Raw genomic sequence first — 24,525 nt, forward strand, 5'->3', positions numbered from 1 at the left:
AGCTCCTGCACTCCTACGTTTCGCATTATTCACAGCTTAACATATTACTCTCTCTCTCTCCCTGTCTCTGTTTCTACTCTCCTACTTGCTCACTCGCACTTCAAGTTGTTGTAATTTGTTGCGGTTTTTATTGCCACTCTCTCGCTTTTGTATCGTCCATTTCGTTTGTCTGTGACAAATGCACTAGAAAATTGGCTCCTTTTGCGTATGAAAAAGAGCACCGCAAAATGTGTGGAAAAAATATCCATCTATAAAAGCAAATGAAATCATTCGAAACAGGTGTAGGGAGAAAAATTACATTTTTGTGGTTTCAATGTGGCAAACAAAAGTAGCAATCGAGAAATACCTTTGCTCAAGTGTATTGACTACAAATCGACACAGTTATCTCACTCACTTCCTCTGCATGATATGTAATAATAATAACACTTGAGCTGCTTAAATTAGATGGAGCATTTGCATGATGAAACAGCAAATTGCTCCCCATTGTTGCAATCAACTAATTACTATCGATACTTTAGCTAATATTGCAAGGGATTAAAAGACTCGCATCTGCATAAGTGTATTGTTTTGGTTCTGGCCATTCGAAAGTCTCGTTTACATTTACGAGTGCCCGAGTATTAAATGGCTTGTATACCCTGGCACACACACACATACGCAGAACACGAAATACCCATTAATCCATCAACGTCCGGCGCATTAGCACTTAAATTTTATGGCCGAGCGAAATGGCAACAGCGAAAAAGAGAGAGGGAGAGAGAGAGAAAAGAAAGAAAGTGGAGCTCCACTTGATGGCTGGCAGTAAGTCAATTTTAATTGAAACCGCAACAAAACAATTAAAACTAAGCCCGGTTCTCGCATGGCTTCGGAAAGGCACACGCTCGAGCTGGTTTTTAGGACCGGGTATAAACTTAACTTTGACACCAAACTCAATTAAAATGTTGAATAAAAATTGCATATGTATAACGTACGCCGCATACCGTATGCTATATGCTGTTTACTGTATGCGGCCAGGGACTATCTTTAACTAGTATGTATATCCTGTTGTCTGTATTCCTCATGCTGTGCTGCATAAATTAATAAACTTGATAGAGCAGCCGAGCCCGGGCAGCAACAGCGACAGCGGCAGGTTGTATTACATACATACATATGCATAAAAACTAAACGAGCTTTCAGCACTGGGCGACACGTACGCAGAGAGTGGCTGCAATTAAAATTTTAGTGCTCATCCTGGGGAGAGAAAAAGGAAGGAGAGAGGAGAGGAGTGTAGCGGAGTGGAGGCCAAACAAGACCCATAAGGGAAAGCGAGAGTAGTTGTTGTAGTAGGCGTAACGTTGGTGACACGTACGTCCGTTTTTCGAGTGCTCAAATTTCACTGCAAACACACACACGAACACAACTGTCAGCTAAATACACACACCCAAGCACACGCACACAGGTGAAGGAACCACTTCCGCCAGAGCTGCAAATCGAAAGCGACATCCTGCTGTGGGCATAAATAAATTGTGTTGCATACTTTTATGCGTTCAACCTGCTGCTGCTGCTTCGCTGCCAGAGCTTTCGGTCACTCGTCTAATGATGCGTGTACTCACCAGCCTGTGTGTCCGTGTGTGTGTTTCATTCGCTGTTGCTAACAATAAAGCGGTGGTCATGTGCGTTTTTGGCAAGCGAACAAAGCGAGCCTTTGAAAAATGTCAACACACAATAACAAAACTCAGCAAGGTAGCCAAAGATAGTATCTGAAGTAAATGGAAATTTAAAAGTAATGGCAAAGCAAAAGTTTTAATAGAATATTAAACAAATGTGCCAAGTCGAATTGTGTATGTAGTAAAACCCTTGGCAACCGCAATTAAAAGTTTACTGCTTCAAAAATGCACATGAATGTGTGTACATTCTATATTCTATGTTATATGCAATGGCGATGGAGTATTTTGTAAATTTACAATGTTATTGTTGCCCTCATAGACCGCAGCAAACAAATGATTTGACCACAGACATTCCTGTTGACAAAAGGCCAAGAAATTCTTGGAGCATAACGAAAAGTAATTGCAAAATAGTTGCAGTTCAGCATTTAAATTGTAATTTACCAAAGAATTTCACACAATAAAATTTAATTATGAGCAAGTCATCAACACACACACGCATACATGCACACACAAACATGCACAGTTTTACAGTTTGGGAGTCACACATGCACACGTGCGTAAATAAATCACAATAGTTTTACATAAATTACAAACAAATACAAAATATAATTATAAACTCAAACGCGTGCGTGTTTGTATGCGTATGTGTCAGTGTGTGGGTGTGTGAGTGAGTGAGTGTGTGTGTTTGGTATTTAATACTGTTGACCAACGTTTGCTTTCAGCCTGTTTACTTAATTGAAATGACGTTGCCATTATTGTAATTATGGGATTTGACTGCGGCGGTTGTTCTTGTTTTCGGCTGCTGTGCTACTATTATTTATGGCTTATATTGTTTGTATTTAAGGCTTCGCTTTTTGTTGATAATGTGGCATATCAAGTGTCAAAGAGCATTTTAAACATTTGACAAGTCATACATCGCACAAGTGCTGACAGCTTGAAAATAATTCCAGTTGGTGATTGAGGGAATATGTTTAACAGCTTTAGAGTCACTTGCATTGTTTATTTTTGTTATTTATTACTAAAGTTAATATTAAATACCAAACCTCTTTATAATAAAAATAGTACTCGCTACTTGAGTTGCGTTCACAAATGAACGAATAAATATTAGCTTTTCTAACTAAATAAATTCTCCTTCTGTCTTTATTGAGCAATTCTTCAATTCTTTATATCGTTCTTTGTTTAATTGTTCTTAGTCAAGTTCCCTAGTTCTCAATGTTTAAAACTTTCGCAACACTGAATAAATCTTTTGACATATAAGAGAAATATGTACATACATATGTATATATTTTAAACCACTTCATTCGTAATTCTGCTTTTATTGGAATTGCGATTACAATTTCAAGATTTAACGATCGATTTCTCCGAATACAATGTCAAGGGAGCCAACGATGGCCACAATATCGGCCAGCAGGAATTGTGGCGCCAACTTGGACATGAGTGCCAGATGGATATAGGAAGCAGGCCGAATCTTGCAGCGATAAGGTCGCGAGGTGCCATCGGACACCAAATAGACACCGAACTCGCCTTTTGGCCCCTCAATTGAGGTGTAGGTTTGTCCGGGCGGTACAGTGAAGCCCTGGGAATAGAGCTTGAAGTGATGTATCAGATCTTCCATATCGGTCTTCATCTTGGCACGTCGTGGTGGGCAGATCTTGCGATCATCGACCTTCACTGGACCAGGTGGCATGCGATCGATGCACTGCTGCATGATGCGAATCGATTGACGCATTTCGCCCATACGAACCAGATATCGATCGTAGCAATCGCCTTGAGAGCCAATAACCACATCGAAATCCATGTCTGCATATGCCTCATAGGGTTGTTGCTTACGTAGATCCCACTTGATGCCTGTGGCACGCAGCACGGGACCCGTGCAACCCCAGTTGAGGGCCTCAGAGGCCGAGATCTTGCCAATGCCAATGTTGCGCATGCGCCAAATGCGATTTTCGGTGACAACATCTTCGACTTCATCGAGGCGCTCCTTGAACTGCACTAGAAAATTGTACAGATCGTCGCTGAAGCCGAGTGGCATGTCCAATGAAACGCCACCGGGTCGTATATACGCAGCATGCAGTCGTGCACCCGACAAACGCTCTGAGAACTCGTAGAGCTTCTCCCGCTCCTCGAAGAGCCAGAAGAGCGGTGTGATGGCACCGCAATCGAGGACCGCTGAGGAGATGGCCATGGTGTGATTGGTCAGACGCATCAGCTCGGAGCAGAGAGTGCGTATGTATTTGCCACGCGGTGGCACCTCAATATTCAGCAGCTTCTCTACGGCCAGACAATAGGCCTGCTCACAGACCATGCACGACACATAGTCGAGGCGATCAAAGTAGGGCAACGCCTGCAAATAGGTCTTGTACTCGATCAGCTTTTCGGTGCCACGATGCAGCAGTCCAATGTGCGGATCCGCGGACAGCACAGTCTCGTTGTCCAGCTCGAGAATCATCCGAAGCACACCATGAGCCGCTGGATGAGCGGGTCCAAAGTTGATGAACTTTGTGCGGAATGTGCGATCCACTGGTGGATAGCAGCGATCAGTAGCATCGGGTCGCTTCTTCCACTTATCTCCCGGAGGATACATGACCACATGTTCGAAGTTCTGATAGAATTCTGGATCGGGATTCCAATAGTGAGTGTCTCGCCACTTGTAAGGTTCTCCCGGCGGTCGAATGGCATCCCAATCAATTTCACATTTCTGCTGCATATGATCAGGAATCTCTTGACAACATTCCTCGGGAGTTTCTAAAGAATTTGGTAGAAAGTATAAGGGAGAATATGTGCTAGATGAGTTACTCACTTGGAGCATCGCCTGAAGAAAAGAAACGCATGTTCGGCCACTTGGACAATGTGGGTTTCTTTAACGATAGCTTAAAGTTGTATGCATCCAATTTTAAATACTTATTGCGAAAGTTATTGCGATACGCATTGAATCGCCTTATTTCGGATTCGGTGAACAATTTGCCGGCCAATTGACGAACTTTTTCCATATGCCGCGACATTCTGCAAATTAAATTCCTTGACTCAACTAGCTAAAACTTTGAAATTGTTTTGGGGTTTCAAATCTATGATATATTAAGTGTAATCAAAGGCTTTCTCCAGGGTAAATTGATTGGCATGGAATTTGTGAATGTTTTAAGTATTTTACTCATGTTCTTGACATTATACTTTTAGCATTCAATAGTTTAATTACTTCTTTTCTGAACACAAACGAATTTGTAATATAAATCGATTAAGTATGAAATTACATTTATTATAGTTTTATAGTTTTCCAAAACGGTTCTAAGTCATGAGTTTTTCGGGATTTCCAAGTGTTACTTTTAAATTGAAAAAGACATCATCTAAGTTTTAGATTAACTAAATTATGTTAATATGTATATCGTATTTTTACTTTATCAGAAGACTTGGAATTACTATTTCAGCCAAACATGTTCAATGCACCTTAATATTAATTTAAGGTTAACAAATTGACTTTCTTTTTCGAAACAAGTTTCACCATATTTATAAAATCCATTCCTCTCTGTTTCATTGCAGATCTTTGATGATCATTATCACTTTGCGCATCATAAGGTGTCGAAGCGTTCCCTGCAGCCCGCATCACATCATCAGACCCGCCTCGACTTGGACGACCGAGTCCATTGGGCCAAGCAGCAAAGAGCCAAGTCGCGTTCGAAGCGTGACTTTATTCGCATGCGACCATCTCGCACCTCATCGCGTGCCTTGTCCTTGGTGGATGCCGTATCCTTTGACGATCCTAAATGGGCACAGATGTGGTATCTGGTAAGTGGAATAAACTATGGGAAAGGAGGTGCAAGTTCTTAAAAGAGTTTTAGGAATATAAGCAAAATTAAAACTCTATGATCATTCTTTATACAAAATATAATTTTTACAAAGGAATAATCACAAAGAGAAGATATAAATACTATTGCTCTTTTTTACTTTATTTATTTTTAACGTAAGTTATTTTGCTGTTAAATAGTATTAAATTATTCGACTAAAATAATCTCTTTATATGTAGGTTCTTTATTATTTAGTCGCTAAAAAAAAACACACTTTACTTTTTTGTCTCAGCAACACAACTGCAGAAAAAAAAGAATACTGAATTTGTTAGAAAACCCTCTTCTTTTATGAAAATCCATCTTAATAACGACTTAATTCATAATGTTGTTGCACAGAATCGCGGCGGTGGCCTGGACATGAATGTGATACCCGCTTGGAAGGAAGGCATAACTGGCAAGGGCGTCGTGGTGACCATACTGGACGATGGTCTTGAGTCCGATCACCCGGACATAGTGAACAATTACGTAAGTCGACTAAGGATGAGTTTTAAGAACCGAATTGCCAATACATTTTTTATTGCACTCAGGATCCAAAAGCGTCGTACGATGTCAACAGCCATGACGATGATCCGATGCCGCACTACGACATGACCGACTCCAACAGACATGGCACTCGCTGTGCCGGCGAAGTGGCGGCCACGGCGAACAATTCCTTCTGTGCGGTGGGCATTGCGTACGGGGCGAGTGTGGGCGGGGTGCGGATGCTGGACGGGGATGTGACTGATGCTGTGGAGGCGCGTTCGCTCTCGCTCAATCCGCAGCACATTGACATCTACAGTGCGTCGTGGGGACCCGACGACGATGGTAAAACGGTTGATGGACCCGGCGAGTTGGCATCCCGCGCCTTCATCGAGGGCACAACGAAGGGGCGTGGCGGCAAGGGGAGCATCTTCATTTGGGCATCGGGCAACGGGGGTCGCGAGATGGACAATTGCAATTGCGATGGCTACACGAATTCGATATGGACACTGTCCATATCGAGTGCCACCGAGGAGGGTCATGTGCCGTGGTATTCGGAGAAATGCAGCTCCACGCTGGCCACCACCTACAGCAGCGGCGGGCAGAGCGAGAAGCAGGTGGTCACCACAGACTTGCATCATTCATGCACAGCATCGCATACGGGCACCTCGGCCTCGGCACCGCTCGCCGCAGGCATTGCAGCCCTGGTGCTGCAGTCGAATCAGAATCTCACCTGGCGCGACCTGCAGCACATTGTGGTGCGCACCGCAAAGCCAGCGAATCTCAAAGATTCCACTTGGTCGCGCAACGGTGTGGGCCGACGTGTGAGCCATTCCTTTGGCTATGGTCTCATGGATGCCGCCGAGATGGTGCGCGTTGCCCGCAACTGGAAGACGGTTCCCGAGCAGCAGCGATGCGAGATCAATGCCCCGCATGTCGACAAGTGAGTGTGGCTAAGCGATTCCTCTTCCCTTCCTATCTTCCATTCTATACTGTCTTTTACTGTGCAACTGATCATCTGACTTACTACTTTATCATTGCCATCCTTAGAGTCATTCCGCCTCGCACTCACATCACACTCCAGCTATCAGTCAATCATTGCCTATCGGTGAACTATCTGGAGCATGTGCAGGCCAAGATCACGCTCACCTCGCAGCGTCGCGGCGACATTCAGCTCTACTTGAAGTCACCAGCCAACACCAAAGTCACCCTGCTGACCACGCGGTAAGTAAAGACATTCTAAGGAAATAACTGATGAAGTGACTCAATTCGTAATAGATTTATCATGGATGAAATATCGATTACTTCAGTGTATTCAACTCATGTTTAGTCTCAAAAATGTTGATATGGATGGAAAATAAAAACAATCACTTGAGAACATCCAACTCATGTTCAATTCATATCAAATTTATATTCAATTTTTAAATAACAAAGCTCAAGAATATTGCAAAATCCTATTTCCTATCACTTTCGCGAAAGCCAAAGATTATCAAAGGTCAAAGATGTCTTAGTTTGCGAGAACATTTTTAAAATAGAAGACCATTCCAACATTCCAGTTTCTTTATGTAAATAGATTTTAAATTCACCTCAAATATATGGTAGATACATATTTAATTGTTTTGTAAATGGAATACTAAACAAAATAATTTATTTATGGAAATTAGCGCTCTTACAACTATAACCATATAACCGTTTAAACAGTTTCATTGAAGCTTTAAATGTTAAGATTGAAAGATTTTTTGTATATGTAGGTCCAGATCAATTCACAAATTTACAATATGTGATCGTTTCTTATTTACTTTTACATTTTACTATATATATCTTAAATCTGATATTTTATTTTATGCTTATTAATTGACCTTAAATATAATATTTCATATTTTCATTTCAACAATTGGTACTAAACTTTGTATGTAAATGAAAGTATTTGCGCATTAAATTTTTCAACCAACGTTTTAATGAAACGAAATTCATCGTAATATGTTACATACATCTATATGAATATGCTAATCTCAGGTCTACTTCTTAGCAAATTTACTTCTTGGAAATACAAAGCTTAAGGTAGTATTGGGCTCAAGCGTTTTCTCTCCGTTTTCTCTCCTAGTGTCTGCTTCGATGCGCTGCACATTCAATAGTCAATTCAATTCAATAGACACTTAGCTAATGCTAAGATAGAATTAATTATTGTAGAAGTATTCTAATAAGAACCTATACAGCAAACAACCATATTGATGGCACGCTTTCACTTTTAAATCTCCCTTTTCCCCATAGTGTGCATGATAACTCTCGCTCTGGATTCAATCAATGGCCCTTCATGTCAGTGCACACCTGGGGAGAGTCGCCGCACGGCAACTGGCAGCTGGAGATACACAACGAAGGTCGTTACATGGGTAAGTTGAACTCTTCTTTAAGCTGAGCCCATCACAAGCTAAGCACACTAGTTACTGCAATTTCAACTCAACAACAAATCAAACGTTTTACATGCTGCGCTTTTGTGGAACTTTCCGACTCATTCAATTCACCTTGTTGCAAACCACACTTTGAATACCTTTGAATACTAATCACTCAATCCAAATACTGAATACTGCGGGTCACAGGCCATGCACTGTTGCGTGAGTGGTCGTTGATATTCTACGGCACTACGCTGACCATCGATCCCAATGATCCCATTTCGGTGCCGCGTTCAAGCAGCGCCGAGGCAACCACGCCCAACTCGAGTAGCAGCAACATGGGCAGCACGACCAGCAATCTGCATCAGATCTATTCACCACAATATCCACGCATATCGCCAAACAACTTTGCCAATACCCCATCGGGTGGAGCCAAGTTGCCGCTGGGCAAAACACAGCCGAATAAGTCGTCGAGTCTGGTGACGAACAACCCGCTGCTGTCTGTTGTCCCGGCACCAGCTGGCAAGCAGGGATATCAACAGATCTCGGCCACATACGGTGTCATACTAGGCAAGAGCAGCAATAACAGCAACCATAACAATAACAACGGCAATGGCAATGGCAATGGCAACAGCAAGGGCAATAACAAAGGCAACAACAAGGCCAACAAGTCGAACAAGGCGGGCGAAAATGGCAATAAGAACGGCAATGGCAATGGCAGGGCCAACAAGAAGGAGCAAACGACGCAGAGTACCACGAGCAGCAGCAGCACGACGACGAACAAGAATAAGTACTATCGCATCTCGCAGCAGGGTGGAGGCGGAGGAGGTGGCAAAGGGAAGGGAAATGGCTTGCAAACGCAACGTCCTAAGGCCAGCTCGGGGGAGAAGTTCTTTGAGGAGAAGACGCGCAAAGTGATTGGCGAAATCGCCAGCAACAGCAACAACAACAGCAACAATCGTGGCAACAACCAAAACAACGCGACACGTCTTCCGATTAAGGCAGCCAAGCAGGTCAAAGAAAGCAACGGCAGCAGCTCCGACTCACGTATTCCGAAACTATTCGAACGCTACGAGAAGATTCAAGCCATCTTCCCGGAACTGGAGCCATACGAGAGCAGCAACTCGCCCAAGTCAAAGCCGGGCGGAAACGTGCAACAATCGCGCAAGCAGGGAAAACAATTTGAAGTGGAACTCTTCAAACCCGTCTCGAGCAGCAACTCCGGTTCCGGCTCTGGCAACAGCAAAGCGGGCAACACCAAGAAGTCACCATCAGCGCCGCCGCCGCCTTCATCGCATCTTGCCACATTGTTGCCGGTGTTGCCAGCGGGTGGCAGCAGCTTTCTGCCCGATCAGCGGATACTGAAGAAACAGCAGCTGCTAATGGCAGCCGCCGGCGTCATCACCCCAGTTGATGTCTTTGCTGATGATAATGACAACGATAATGTTGCTGCTGCCGCTTCAGATGCTATTGATGACGATGAGGAGGAGGAAGCGCAGGTGGAACTTGTGGCTGCGGGCAGTTTTCGTCAGGGCTACAGACCAAATGGTAGCTTATTTGTGCAACATCGCTGACAGCAACACTGCACTGCAACATTGAAGCAATTGCATTAGCGCAACTCATTCAATTCAGTGCAGTGTTGTGGCCTTTACATTTTTGCTTATGATTTTCCTTGCAAAGTTTGACAGCCACTGAGCTCGTCTTTCATCAATCAACCGGCAAACTGTTGTAGCAAAATGTAGAGTGCAAAGTGCAACACAAAATTCTTGTTGCTCTTGTTTTTGTTTGTCAGCAGCCAAAAATATTGCAGCACATTTTTCATTTTCTTGCTGCAATTTTGTTTTTTTTTTTTTTTTTTGGTTATTTTTCTCTTTATATTTTGTTGTTTGGTGCCTCAAGTAGAAAATTTTGTTTAGCTCTTTGTCACATCATTTGTTTCATTTCTGCTCTTCTCTTCTCGCGTCTCTTCACGTCTCGCCTCTGCTTTGGCAGATTTATTGGCTCTGCACTTGGCTTGTTTAGCCTCGTACCATAAATCAAATTGTTAACATTTTTGGTTGTGTTTGTCTTTATTTTTGCCTTTTAAAATGTTCAGTTTGATTTTGATTTTGCATTTTTGTTGCTCATTGTTAAATGTTTGCACTCTTCATTAACCTCATTTTGGTGCCTTTTGCAGTGCAAGTGACACAATGGGACATGATTCTATATGGCACTGAGACACCCGCCCAGCCACAGGACGCTCCACATCCCAAGCAGCCATCACAGTTTCATTCGTATGGCGACGAGATGGCTCACAACGATATCGAACACGACGCCAGCGGTCAATGGCGCAACATGCAACAAGTAAGTCTGAAAAGTGCAACAAAATGTGTAACGTATATAATGATAAATTCCAGAGAATTGACAACTCAAGGGAGATAAACAAAATTTGAAAAATAATTAAGCAAATTAAGAAGAAGTACAAGCTTCAATAAGGATATCGAAAAGATTACCAAAAAGTACATTGATAAATGTAAATATTGGCATTCAACAATCTTTTTTTTTTAAGAATCTTTTTACACGATTAGAAAAATATAAATATAATATAAATATAAAGTGGTGTAGAAGAAGATTAGTTTGACATGAGACAATTGCAGACGTAGACATAACATATTATAGAAAGAAGTCCCACAAATCTTTCCAACCGTGAATAAAATAAATTATATTCACAAATTGTTAGAAGTTATGTCTCAAAAACAAGCAATGTAATCTTTATTTCTATAAAGTATTAGCACTTTGGTTAGAAAGAAATCTTATGCCACATAATAAGTTTGCGGAATAATGCTGCTTACCACAATCGCTTGATCACAACTTTATTAATAAGTAATACAACTTAACTGTGTGCTTTCACTTTTAGTATTATTATTTGTTCTTTTTGTTTTTTTTTGGTAATTTTCGGGTGTTGCAGTGCTTCGCAAGCGGCTTGCCAGAGAGCGAAGTCGAAGTCGATAATGACGATGACGAGGACATTAGCAGTGTCCGTGTCCGTGTCCAAATGGGACTTCGTCACAATAGCGGCGCATCGTCGAATGCTTGCATGTGGCTGGCTTGAGTTGTATGATATGCTACTTGTGTACTACATATATTGAGCATTGACCTCCTAACTTGAGTCGTACGACAAGCAAGCAAAGCAGCTTAGAGGCTTTAACAGGCAGTGCTTTGCAAACTGTTAGCTGGGCGTAGGTAGAGTTGCAAGAACGTTGAGTTATTGTTTTTGGCATGCTTCCTTCGGTTTAGTTATATGTATGTACTATATATTTTTTGCCTCTTATTTCGTTCAACTAACTAAGTCAGCTTTAATGCAGCCAGCAAGCTGTTCATAAATTTCCCCCATACTTAGCATACACAATGTCCGATTTGCACTTTACTCTGCTGCAGCCGAATTCAATTTTTGGCACTCAACGAGCTCGCTGACTGGCCTGGGACTGGGCAATGTGCCAAACTCTGGTTAGACCAGACTGCCGAGTTCTCTTTGTGCGTGTTTTTTTCGCTGGCTGCGCTTGTCAGCGGCAGAGTGGTGCATTACTTAAATGCACCCATTTAATTTTGCATTCACGCACAGTTTGAGAGCCAGTGGTGCTGTAACTGCTGCCAGGGCATTTTTCAAGTGCACTTTTGCGCCTGTTGGCAGGCAACAGTTTTTTTCCGCTCGCTCTAAAATGGTCCGACCTTTCGCCTTTTGGCACCTATTGTTGCTCTAAAGTCTCTGCATGGCCTGCAACACTTTATCGCCCCTCTGATTTTTTTCCACTCTGCTAGCAAACCCTTTCCCTCTCTATCTTTGCGTCGCTATCTCTGTAATAAACTAAAAGTGCAGTGACCTTAGTTTTTTAGTCCGCCTTGCCGTTTGGCAGGCAGCAAACTTTTTGCATAACAAACATTTCCCCATTTTTTTTCTGCATCTTTTTTTTTGCTGTTGCCGCTTGACTCGCAACACGCGACGTCATCGCATGTGAAACAACTGTTAGAGCAAGCTAGAAAGAGAGCGAAAGATACACACGAGTTGCAAATAAGGTTGGGGTAAGAGAAACATCACATCAGCAAGTTATAGACAGACACTTTTTGGTTAGAACAGCTATAAATAAACTCTCACATACACACACAGACACACAGATAACTTGCCATACATACTTAAGTACTTATGCCCAAAATGCCAGACAGCGCGGCAACATGCAATGAACCACAGCGGATGTCAGACAAACTCAGTGCAAGAGGAAGATAGACTACGAAAGAGTGAGAGCGAGAGCGAAGAGACTGACAAAAAATGGCGCTAAGACTCAATGAAATGGCCATGCAATAGGCATGCTTAAAGCATAGCAAATCGTACATTTCACTACATAAATGATTCCCTGTGAATGTCTGCATGTTTCCAGCGCAAAAATGACTTAATCTCTGTTGGAAGTTAGTTGTGAAACTATATTTAAGTATTGATTTCGATTAAGAACTAAACTTTTTCTTGTTTTAGCCCCCGGACAATTTTTATGATAATATTACGCATACGCCGAGTGGTATCCATATTAATCATTAACAAACTTTGTATCTCGTTTCAGGTGGGCGAAGTGGGCGTTGCCCAGGATCGTAGCAATGCTGCTGCATGCCTCAAGTGGAATGATCAGAAATGTTTAGGTTTGTCTTTAATCTTTCTACTCATAACACAAATCTTCTATCTAAACTTTAAACACGCCATCGCCAACAACAACAACAACAATGGCAACAACAACCAAATCATTAGATAATTCAAAAACGAATTTTGAAAAGTCAACAACATAAAGAAAACAACTGTAAAAATTTTTTAAACTGATGCAAAAACAAAAAAATTTCAATTCCAATTTAAAGTTTGATGACAAACATAACAAAAGCATTTTAATGCTTAACTTAAGCATTTCATAAGCTGGCAACAAAAACAATTGAACAATAGCAAAGTAAGCAACAAAAACAACAATAGCAAACAAAAGTAAAATGCAAAAAAAAAGTAATAAAAACAAATAGAACAAAAAAAGAAACAACAAAACACTGCAAGTCCAAAAAATATATACTAAAACTTTTTGTAGTTAAATTTAGTATTAAGTGTAGCTATATACACACAAAAACCCACACACACTCAAAAGAAATAGGCGTGGCTGAGAAAAGAACGAACAAATCTGAAGAAAAAAAAAACAAAATCAAATACAAAAACAAAATGATGGTTGTTTAACGAAAATGTTTGCACATTTTCATCTTTTTGATTCGCACAAGCAACAAACAATAATTTAGTATATCCATGTATATTTTAATTGTTAAGGATTTAGTTGAATTTGTTTGTAATTATTATGTGTAATTCATTGTTTTCGTTTGTTTTTCTTTTATTTTTTTGTTTAGTACCTTTGAATTTTCATTACATATTCCCCGTGCCAAAGTCATTTCGTTAGTTTCGCATGCATTGCGTCTTGGCATACAGTTGCAAGGAGACTGTCACAGCACAGTTTGAAATGCACCATTTGCAGTGCCCTCAACACACTTGTGTTAATACATTTGCTAATTCGACAAATCAATCAATCGTCTAAAGTTTTAATAGCATTGCTATTCTGCAAGTTTTGCATGCATTGGTTTGAAATGCGCTCTGTTGACTGAGTGCTTCTTTACGCACATTCCCAGTGCCCACAAAACTTATTTGCTATGTTATAAACTATATGCATTTCAGATTACCTTGCCAGGCCAGCCAAGTAGCCACAGTTAGAGCAGCACTGCCTGCTTAAATGCAACTTTTTTCTACATTTTTGTTAAATTTGTTTTTTCTTATTGTATATCTCTTGTTTAAAATGCCACACTCGCAAATGGATGATAACACAACAGTTTAGAATTCATAGTAAAAGACTGTTTCGTAAATTTAAACGTAAATCTTAATGAGTAACTGAAAACAAAAATTTAAAGATTTAAAATTTAGCGAGCAGAAACTTGCATTAAATTCATAGTGTTAAGGCGTCAAAGCAAAGCAAACAAATTTTTGTATTTTAAACTTTAAACTTTAAACTGTAACTGTAACTGTAACTGAACAAAAAAAACAAAACAATTATTATTAATAATAACAACAACAATAAAAGCAAAAGTAAACGAAAATGAAATTCTAGGGTGTAGGGTACAAGTACGAGTAGTATTAACGTAGGCAAGCAACAAAAACAAAAAAAAATATAATTAATTTAACAATTAAATAAATGTAACAATTTATATAGAAAAAGTTCCTGCAGTTTTGAACAAAGTTGCAATATAATAACGAAATAAACATTTCAAAGATACATAAAAGAAAAAAAAAAAACAAACAAAAAAACCATAAAGAACGTGAAATTAGCTAATTTTCTAGTGAGCTTAGGCAATAACTAAATAATTATAAATAAATAATCAGTGCACAAAATATTAACAAGGTTTGAACAAAGAAATGCCAGAAGTGAGCAAAAAGCTTCTAGTCATAGTCATATTTTGTGCGCTTTACATAACATGAGTAAATATAAATAATATATGATAAATAAAAACTGAAACCAAACAAAATAAATTTTAATTGATTTCCATATCAGAGAAAATCGAACCTTTTCAAATTGAACGACAGAATAAATGAAAACTCTCATGCACACACATATCTTTGTTAAAATATTTGTTGTTCATCAATTTTCCACAATGCATAAATAATGAAACTTGTTTGCAAAACCGAATCAAATTGAACTCATGGCAAAAATATGGTTTTAATTTGTCTGTTGTGAAGTGGAAATAAACCTAAATCTAAATAAAAGAAATCAAATGGCAACTCGAGTGCAATAATTAATTCTAATTCTCTCATACTACAACATAAGCAACAACAATAATGAATCACAAGTATTGTATAATTTCCAATTTTAAATAAGTGACATATCATTTTGTATAGATTTGTCTATATTTTAAATTTCGCTTTCACTTGGTACAAATTTTGAATTGGTCAAATGTTTGTTGTTGTTTTGTTGAAATGAATAATCATATCGTAACCGAACAATAAACTAACCAAAACATAAGTAAAATGTGAAATCACATATAGAACTATTCATATTTTAGTTTGTTTATTTGTTGTTGTTGGACTTAGCAAACTCACATCAAAAGTTTAAAGAAACGAAATGAAATTCAATTAAATAAAGCTAAACAAAAATGAATAAATACAATAATTACAACTTAGCCACAAACAAAAAAAAATCTTCAAGCATATAACTACCATACAATAATTAGCAGCAAAAGATAAAACTAACAATTTCAATAACTACTTTTTCCAAGTCAGGCAAATAAATCGAAATATTTCAATTGAATCTGATCTATAATCTTTATAATTTCCAAACTAACACTCTATCAGTGCTGGCTGCGGTACTTATGCTTAAATATTTTTCAAAACCTTTATTAAACGAAATAAATAAAAACAAACAATTAAAAATAAAGCCAAATTAATATTTAAGTCTAAACAATAATGATATATAAATATATACAATAAAACGAACAAGTGGTACTAGGGCCTGGGGTAGCTATTAAAAAAAATTACAATTAAACAACACATTAAACTATAACAATTAAACCAATTTCGAGACAAGGAACTAAATTTGTGCGAAACAACTTTTTAAATGTAAAAATGAAATGAAAATGAACAAGAAATTGAATTAAAGTATTTAGAACTGTAAATGAGATTCGATGGCCGCTATTTCAAATCAGCAATTTTTTATGTATGTTTTGTGTATATATACTTATATATATATCTATATATATATAATATATCTATATCTATCAATATAAACTATCTATGAGTAATAAATAAATGCATTGGAAACGTATTTTCAAATTGAACTGAAACTTTATTATGCAACAACAACTAGTTAAGCAGCAAGTCGAATGTGGTCCAAAAACATTTTAAGCAACTCCAAATCTGATTTCGAACACGATCTTAAGTATTAGCATATCTCTCGCATAAGTATCTTAAATAAAAGGTGAGTTTAGTTGAACAAATTATGCAACTTCTAAGTAAAATATTTACTATTGTCTTGTGTATTATTTGCTATTATGCTTTTTAATAACCCAAAAGTACTTTTCGTACGTCTCAAATAATACTCTTACTTACATAATTAGTTTTGTTTTTTCTCTATTTTGGTTGCTGTGTGATATTAACACATTTTGATTGGTCTTCTCGTAACATCTTTTATTTAACAAAACACACACACACTCGATTTCAATATGTCGCTCACATCGCACTGCTCATCGTCTGCTTTCCAACACTGGTTTCGGCACAGTAAACGCACATTCACCGACTATTTTATTTTATTACAATTATTTTTTTTCTTTCTGATTTTCGTATTCGAGCATGTTTTTTGGACTACTGCGCTTGCCTTTTGCCTAAATATACATAAATACTTTGAACTTTTTGTTGTTAATAGATCGGTTTCAGTTTCAGTTGAGACTTGACTATTGATCCAAGATTTTCATTTTATTCCGACCACATAAAACAAAAGAAAATATGAATGAAAATATGAGTAAACAAACCCACTGAATTTCGTATGTTGCCTTTGTTTTGTTACACTGTTTAATTCTCTTTCTATTTTCGTCAAAATTTTCATTTTCAATCGTTTTTTTACTCTACTAACTGATCATTAATATTTCATGTTCTTTTCTCCATTCTCAACACTGTTTTCGGAGGTAATTGGGTATTCCTCTATGTAGTGTTTATCTTCGTTCCCAATATAATTTGACATATGAACTAAAATTGTTTCTTATCTGACGCCCTCCACAGAGTGCCGTGATTCCAGTTACTTCTATGAGGATCTCTGCTACGATGAGTGCCCACTGCATACGTATGCCAAGCTAAACTATAACGTATTTGATGACATCGATGCAGACAGCGATGTGAACTCTACAGAATCTTCTATCGCGGATATCAATAATAATGGTCTTGTCGATAAGGACGATCCTCTGCAGGCAGCGGAGCGTCGACGACGACGTGAGTCCACCACTTTGACTCTGACACCACGTCACAGTCAAATCTGCGCCAGCTGTGATGCCAGCTGCCTGCGATGCTACGGACCAAACAATTCCCAGTGCAGCACCTGTCCTCCGGGTAGCCAACTTCGCAAGTTGCCACAGACCAACGAGACGTATTGCTACGCCTACGTTGTACGCAGCACCATCGAACAGGCTGATGAGCAGTCAGGGCACGCTGTCAAGATTCAGTTCATGCAGTGGAGTACAGCATTGCTCATGATTGCCATGATCGTCTCCTTAGTTGGCGTCACAGTGGCCGGTGCTATGGTTTATTATCGACGCACCACCAAGGAAGAAGTATACACACGAGTGGCGCTCATGGCTGCAGACGACAGCGATGAGGACGAGGAAATATATAAAGCTAAATCACATCTTCCAAGCGATGTGATTGAATATCACGATGAACTGTGGCCACAGAAGCTGCCCAGTGATGCAATTGAAGCGGCCGAGGAGGAGGAAGAGGAACCGGCGGAAGAGGAAGAGAGCACACACCTAGTGCCTTAAATGCGAACATCCTTATAACACAATTAGTCATAGGCAATTTTTGTATTTAGCTACAACTCAATTTTTATTAGTTGCAATTGCTTGTTTTTTATTTAAAAATCGTTAGACATTTCATAACATTCGCTGCGATCTATTTGCGATATGCATTTAAATTATTCCGCTTTTCTTAAAATGTATAAAATTATTATTTAAATATATTTATCATAGTAATAAGCCAACAAGAATTACAAAAATTATATCTTTTAATATTTACTTGTAGTTTTCTTTGGCTTCAAAAGAAGTAAGTTAGCTCGCATTATAAATAAAATCACTTACCAATAAATACACAAATGTGTCAAAAAAAAACAAGTAAGAAAGTTACAGTCGAGTGAGCTCGACTGTGAGATACCCGCTACCCATTTTTAATAAAGGCAAAATACTGCGGTATTATTTTCAAAATATACCGGAAATACTAAAAATACACCAAACGGTATGTTTGGTATATCGATATAGTACACTATTCAAAATATACCATAGACGGCAGAATGTACCAGATTGTCGGCCAAAGCAACTAAGAGCCCTCGTAAGTAGGCGTTTTTGCCCATACAAAAGTATTTCTTTAATAACTTCCACAATTTTTATCTGTTCGCAACAGACGGACATGGCTAGATCGACTTGGCTGTTGACCCTGATCAAGAGTATATATACTTTATAGGGTCGGAGAGGCCTCCTTCTATCTGTTACATACATTTCCTGCCGGCACAAAGTTATAATACCCTTCTACCCTATGGGTAGAGAACAGGGAGCCAAATTTTTGTACTTTTAAATACCAAAGTTATCAATGATGAAAAAAAAAAATATAAATATGAAGAGAGGCAACATTACATTTGATCTTCAGCAAGGTATGTCGATATTTCTGGGACAACTCTTGGAAACTGATACTTGAAGCAGGCGAACATGATCGATTAGCAGGTGGATTCACCCCTTCCGCAAGTAAAAAGCATTGCTCACTCAGCAGGCCTCTTAGTTCTTAAAAAAAAAAAAAAAAATTCTTACAGCATACTTTAAGGCGAGGGTATTAAAACTTATTACAATCAGAGCTTAAAAAGTTAAATTTTGAAAAAGTGTGGCATACAATTTTGGATTTTTATGCTTATTCCGCCAGCTGCTCATTTCTGTTCGCTTGCATTATGGAACACTTTCCATTTTAGCTGGCATTTAATATTACGAGTAAACCATAAGAGATATTTTGCTGCAGTTTTTGGTATTATGTTACTATATTCCCAAGAAATGTATCATAGAAAAGTAGGCGTGGCAACACCTCTACCGCTCACAAAAATCTGTGGAGTTAGTATTATACAATTTTTACACCAATATGTACTTACGTTTCAGAATTCGACACGCCCATTACAATTTTTCCCCGCCCCTTCCACCCACAAAGTTTTGAAAAAAATTGTATATTTTGAGCAATTTTAGAGAAAAAGACCCTATTCTTGGTAGACATAATATAAATCCTACCCCGGATGTGCAATGCAAATTTTGTGCCGATCGACTCAAAAACATGGAAGTTATTCACAAAACATTGCTTTAGACGGCCCTTCTCTTTATTTCCCACAGAGCACAAACAGGTGTTGGAAAACGTGAGGTTCTCTGAAAAAAATGGGAATTGCGCCAATTGTGCGGAAAAATGCAGAAAAACACAACTATTGATGGATTAGGAATTGATAACACTACAACATACAGTTGTAGTTATTGCTAACTTATGCTAACTTCATTTTCAAAATCCTTTCCAAAGTTGAAAATTGTTCTTCAAAATCCAGCTTAAAAAGCTTTTAAAAAATTACAAAATATTAGTATAAACACACACAATTTGATTAATTATTTACATTTAACATATAGTACAAACATGCGAAATTATTATCCACGACTTCTTTTTTTATTAATAGCTTTCAACATAAATAAGTGAATAACAAAATCCGCTCTGTCCGCTCTGACCGCTCCACTATGTTGAATTTGACCCGTTTTCGTGGCCAAAACTCATTTTTCGCAAGTATTCAAAATTCCGTTTTTTTTTAATGTTAGCATGTTAAGAAATGATCAAATCGCGATATTGTATACCTAAAATGTTAACTTAACAGTTTAATATTAAAATAACAGCTGTTAAAGTAAGCTGTTGCAAGCAGACACCACATGTAGTGTTAAATGTTAAATTTGCAGTGCAATTTCAAATTGGCATATCTTCCACAAAAAATCATTAAATAATAAAATTCAAAAGGAATATTACTTCTTCAAGTTATTACTATGTGTTGATACTAATATGTTGCGGGTTTTGTTCGTATTTTTCTAACAATTTGTATATTTAGCAAGTGTTCTCCCCTTGTCACTTTTCGAAAGAAAGTTGAACTTTCCAAAAGGTTTTAACTAAAATGTTCAAATTTGTTCAGTGAGTGTCCATATACATGTTGTAGATCTGTCAATTCTGAATTCATAATATGTAAGCTCATTATGCGTTTTTTGCGGCTTTTTGCATAATTTGAATTATTAGGGAGCAACATTTTGATCAGAATTGCAGAACTGCTAGAAGTGTGGCGTAAGCAAGCAGCTTTTGCGAGAAACAAAATGCCATATACACTTTCATAATTTGTTGATCTTGCTGTCCTATTAAGATTACTTGCGTTAAACCCTGAAAAAACCGTCACTTTTCGCAAAATGATAAACAAGCCCTTAGTCAAGCCTTTGCGATTTTTTTTTCTTGAATAACTTCCATATTTTCTATCCGATCTGGACCAAATTTGCAGGACGCATTTGAACAGGACATTCATCCTGTGTTCCAAAATTGGGGTCTCTAACTTTTGCTTTAAATATTCGCTTTTTTTTTCGATTTCTGTGGGCGTTGACACGCCCACTTTTTTAAAATACCTTTCTATAGTAATAACCTTCATTATACAAGAAACCTGCATTCAAAAATCTTGTTAATTTCAAAAATTTTAATTTTGGCCACAAAAACGGGTCAAATTCAACATAGTGCGCTCTGTCCACTCTGTTCGGTCTGTCTGTCTGTCTTGCAAAAATATAAAATTTTCTGCAGTATACTTTGAGGTTGCAGCAGCTTACATCTACATTGCGATAGATGGCTCCACTAATTAAGCAAGTGTGGCAACTCTGTCATCCACCTATTGCCCATATGCTGGCAACACCAAACGTTTAGTTGGGCAACCCGTTAATCGATCGCAGCCAACTTCATGGCGAAGCCACTTGAATTTGTGCTTTCAATTTCACCAGTCATACTTTTAATATAATCAATAAAGTTAAGTTAAAATACAACGGCGTTTTCATCAAATCTCTCACACCTATGAAGACGCCAAAGTGGTGACCCCGAATGCAAAAACACAACTACAATTTACGTTCAGTACAATTCCAAGCTCAAGACACTGAAGACGAATTTTTTTCACGCAAACATGCAGGCACACGATCAAAACCTCGCAGAACAACTGCGGGATGTGAAACAGCAACTCGAGCAACTGCAGTCACATGGCCAACCAGCTGGATTGTCATCGCAATGCGACAAAACAATGTCACTGACGATAACAAATTCGACATTATATTTGTGAATTTGGAGGAGGATGTCATTGCCAAACTGGAGGATCTGATCGCATCGCCACCGCTGACAAACAAATATGCCACTTTAAAGCAGCGCGTGCTCGACAAGTTCGCAGAATCACCTGATTCAAAGCTGAAAAGACTTTTGCGTGGCGGCGAAACTGTTGGCAAGAAACCGTCAGACATCCTTGACCACATGCGGCGCTTAGCACCAACCACGGGCTGCGAGGCAGTTATTCGATCGTTGTTTCTGGCGGAGCTTCCAAACTCGATCCGACCGCTCATTTCGGTATGGGACGAGAACAACCTTGACAAATTGGCGGAGATTGCAGATAAAATGCTTGAAGCTAGCGCGCCAGGTTCTGCATTTGTTGAGTCGACGGCACTACCAGAGCAGCAGCACCAAGTTGATGTTCTGAGCGGCAAGCAAACCGGCATGTCAGAAGTAACATCGGCATTACGAGCGCTCACTACAAAAGTCGACAAGCTTCAGGGCGAGCTACGCCAATCAAAACATGCCCAATTGTCACGGCATCCACATGATAGCTCTAATGATGTCGGTTCGAAACTATGTTTCTACCACACTAGATTCGGTGAGAATGCACGCAAGTGCCAACCAGCATGTCCACGTTACCAGTCGTCAAACTAGAGATGCTACCGTTGACTCAGCTGGTAAACGGTAGCACAATAACCACCAGCAGCCGCAAAGCTCCAAACGACATTCAACAAATTGGCCTGGACCGGCGTCTTCACATCAAAGATCGCTTGTCAAACCAATCATTCCTCATTGATTCCGGATCCGTGGTGTCAGTGATCCCACGCAGCATGGCACCGCACACACGCATCAACGGCAGACTTTATCTGTATGCCGCTAATCAATCTACAATCAAAACCTACGGAAATTGTACTCTTCAGCTCGACCTGGCCCTGTATCGCTCGTTCACATGGCCATTCATCATCGCTGATGTACAAACACCTATAATCGGCGCCGACTTCCTTGCAGCTCATCATCTCCTCGTCGACGTCAGTGGACAACGATTGCTTGACAACTCAAAGTCAACTCACCATGGCACCACTGATCCGTCACACGACTTACAAAAATCGCAGGAACTCAAGTCATCGAATTTGTCAGCTGATGTGCAAAAGATCGACAAAATGGTTTCTCTCGAGCGAGTCCATGCACACAACGTTTGTCACTTCATTAAAACAAGCGGCGCACCTGTAGCTGAGCGACCTAGACGATTATCTGGCGAGAAACTTGCTTAAGCCAAATCGCAAATCAATACGCTCAATAAGGGAATTTGCCGCTACTCCAAAAGCCCATGGGCCAGTCCCTTGCACATGGTGGCTAAAAAGGATGGATCTTGGCGCGCCTGTGGCGATTACCGCAAGCTGAATGGAATAACGGTTCCAGACCGTTATCCGATTCCACATTCAGGATTTTGCTGATCGCCTTCACAATAAGAAAATTTTCACAACGCTTGATCTCGAAAAGGCTTACTACCAAATTCCCATGGCGCAGGAGGACATAGAGAAGACGGCTATTTGCACTCCATTTGGCTTGATTGAATTTGTTTTTTATGCCATTTGGACTAAAAAATGCAACGCAAACCTTCCAGCGGTTCATTGACCAGATCTTCCGTGAAATTGACTACGTGTTTTGTTATGTTGATGACATTCTCATCATGTCGAGCTCGGAAGAACAGCATAAGCAACACGTGCAAAATGTTCTTAACATTCTTAAGACACATGGATTGGTCATCAACCGAGACAAATGCAATTTTGCCCAGGCAGAGGTACAGTTCCTTGGCTATGTGGTTAGCAGCAAAGGCATAAAACCACCACAGGACCGAATAAGCGCGATGTTGAACTTCCCACAGCCACAATCTGTGAATTGGGCCGATTCCTGGGAATTTTGAATTATTATCGACGCTGCATCCCTCACGCTTCGCGAATACAGGCTCCCCTCAACGACTTAACACGCAACATGAAAAAGAATGACAGGCGTCCCATTGATTGGAATCCTGAAACTATAAACACTTTTCTGGAATGCAAAAAAAGCTTGGCAAACGCAACCACGCTCGTCTACCCCAATCCACGCGCTGATCTCTGCCTGGTGTGTGACGCATCGGACACAGCAATTGGAGCTATTTTGGAGCAGAGCTCTGAACATGGTTGGCAACCTCTTGGATTTTATTCCAAAAAGCTCAATAGTACAGAACGCAACTACAGCACCTACGACCGCGAATTGCTGGCAATCTACGAGGCGATAAAACATTTCAAGCATGTGTTGGGAAGCAAGAGTGTTTGTGATCAAAACCGATCATAAGCCCCTAATTTATGCCTTTTCACAGCGACCGGAGAAGGCGTCACCTCGCCAATTGCGTCATCTTAGTTTTATTTCCCAATTTTCAACCTCAATTTGTCATTTGAGTGGCGACGAAAACGTGGTTGCAGATGCATTATCGCGTTTAAACGCGATGTCGGTTCGGCAATATCCATGCCGTCATCACTCGACGCCAAAAGCATTCAAGAGGCGCAAGCATCAGACGGCGAGTTATCTGCACTTCTAAATGGAACAACTTCGCTGCAGCTGCAACCTGTGGAGCTCACCAAAGAAGTTTTTGTGTACTGCGATGTTTCGACCGGATCCGTCCGTCCATACATTCCTCAGTCATTGCGACACCGCATTTTCTCCCACGTACATGGATTGTCACACCCTAGCGGCAGAGCAACGCTTAAACAAATCCGGCACAAGTACGTGTGGCCTTCTATGTGTAAAGATGTCCTGTCATGGTCAAGGAATTGTTTATCATGTCAAAAAGGCGAAAATCCACAAACACAATTCATTGCTGCCTGAAAAGATTGCGATTCCAGATCATCGATTCGAGCATGTCCATCTGGACATTATCATTATGCCACTGGTCGACGGATACAGGTACTGCCTCACAATGATTGACAGATTCTCTCGCTGGCCGGAGGCGGTCCCTCTTCGAGACATGACTGCGGAAACTGTCTGCAGAGCTTTTTTGGAACTGCTGGATAGCGCGATTTGGCTGT

The 24,525-nt window shown here is 39.7% G+C and overlaps 2 protein-coding genes across 5 annotated transcripts in view; one reads left to right on the forward strand and one right to left on the reverse strand.

The window, feature by feature from the left end:
- LOC133838859 (furin-like protease 1) overlaps nt 1-18,134 on the forward strand; it is a 174,930-nt gene extending 156,796 nt beyond the window's left edge. For 2 of the 4 annotated variants that reach the window (XM_062270088.1, XM_062270089.1), the window contains 9 exons: nt 5,178-5,423; nt 5,819-5,947; nt 6,010-6,884; nt 6,992-7,165; nt 8,213-8,331; nt 8,539-9,879; nt 10,508-10,674; nt 12,921-12,996; nt 17,135-18,134. In XM_062270088.1, coding sequence (XP_062126072.1) covers nt 5,178-5,423; nt 5,819-5,947; nt 6,010-6,884; nt 6,992-7,165; nt 8,213-8,331; nt 8,539-9,879; nt 10,508-10,674; nt 12,921-12,996; nt 17,135-17,886 — 3,879 coding nt within the window. In that variant the 3' untranslated portion in view covers nt 17,887-18,134. Of the gene's footprint in view, nt 1-5,177; nt 5,424-5,818; nt 5,948-6,009; nt 6,885-6,991; nt 7,166-8,212; nt 8,332-8,538; nt 9,880-10,507; nt 10,675-10,729; nt 10,753-12,920; nt 12,997-17,134 lie in introns of those variants that run through there. The other 2 variants (XM_062270090.1, XM_062270091.1) reach the window with 2 other exon arrangements.
- On the reverse strand, nt 2,929-4,729 carry LOC133838861 (NADH-quinone oxidoreductase subunit D). The gene is made up of 2 exons (XM_062270092.1): nt 4,444-4,729; nt 2,929-4,388 (listed from the first exon to the last, which is right to left on the reverse strand). Exons 1-2 carry the CDS (start codon nt 4,643-4,645, stop codon nt 2,989-2,991), a joined length of 1,602 nt encoding a protein of 533 aa, XP_062126076.1. The 5' UTR covers nt 4,646-4,729; the 3' UTR covers nt 2,929-2,988.
- Nucleotides 18,135-24,525: the final 6,391 nt, after the last annotated feature.

Source organism: Drosophila sulfurigaster, chromosome 2R (genome assembly GCF_023558435.1).
Source record: "Drosophila sulfurigaster albostrigata strain 15112-1811.04 chromosome 2R, ASM2355843v2, whole genome shotgun sequence".
Classification (NCBI taxonomy): domain Eukaryota; kingdom Metazoa; phylum Arthropoda; class Insecta; order Diptera; family Drosophilidae; genus Drosophila; species Drosophila sulfurigaster.

What these genes read in the sequence shown, in the direction of transcription:
- LOC133838861 (XM_062270092.1), bottom strand. Translation starts at nt 4,645, where the DNA reads ATGTCGCGGCATATGGAAAAAGTTCGTCAATTGGCCGGCAAATTGTTC. An exon ending in TTCTTCAGGCGATGCTCCAA is followed by an intron (nt 4,389 to 4,443) that starts GTGAGTAACTCA and finishes CAAATTCTTTAG; the next exon opens with AAACTCCCGAGGAATGTTGT.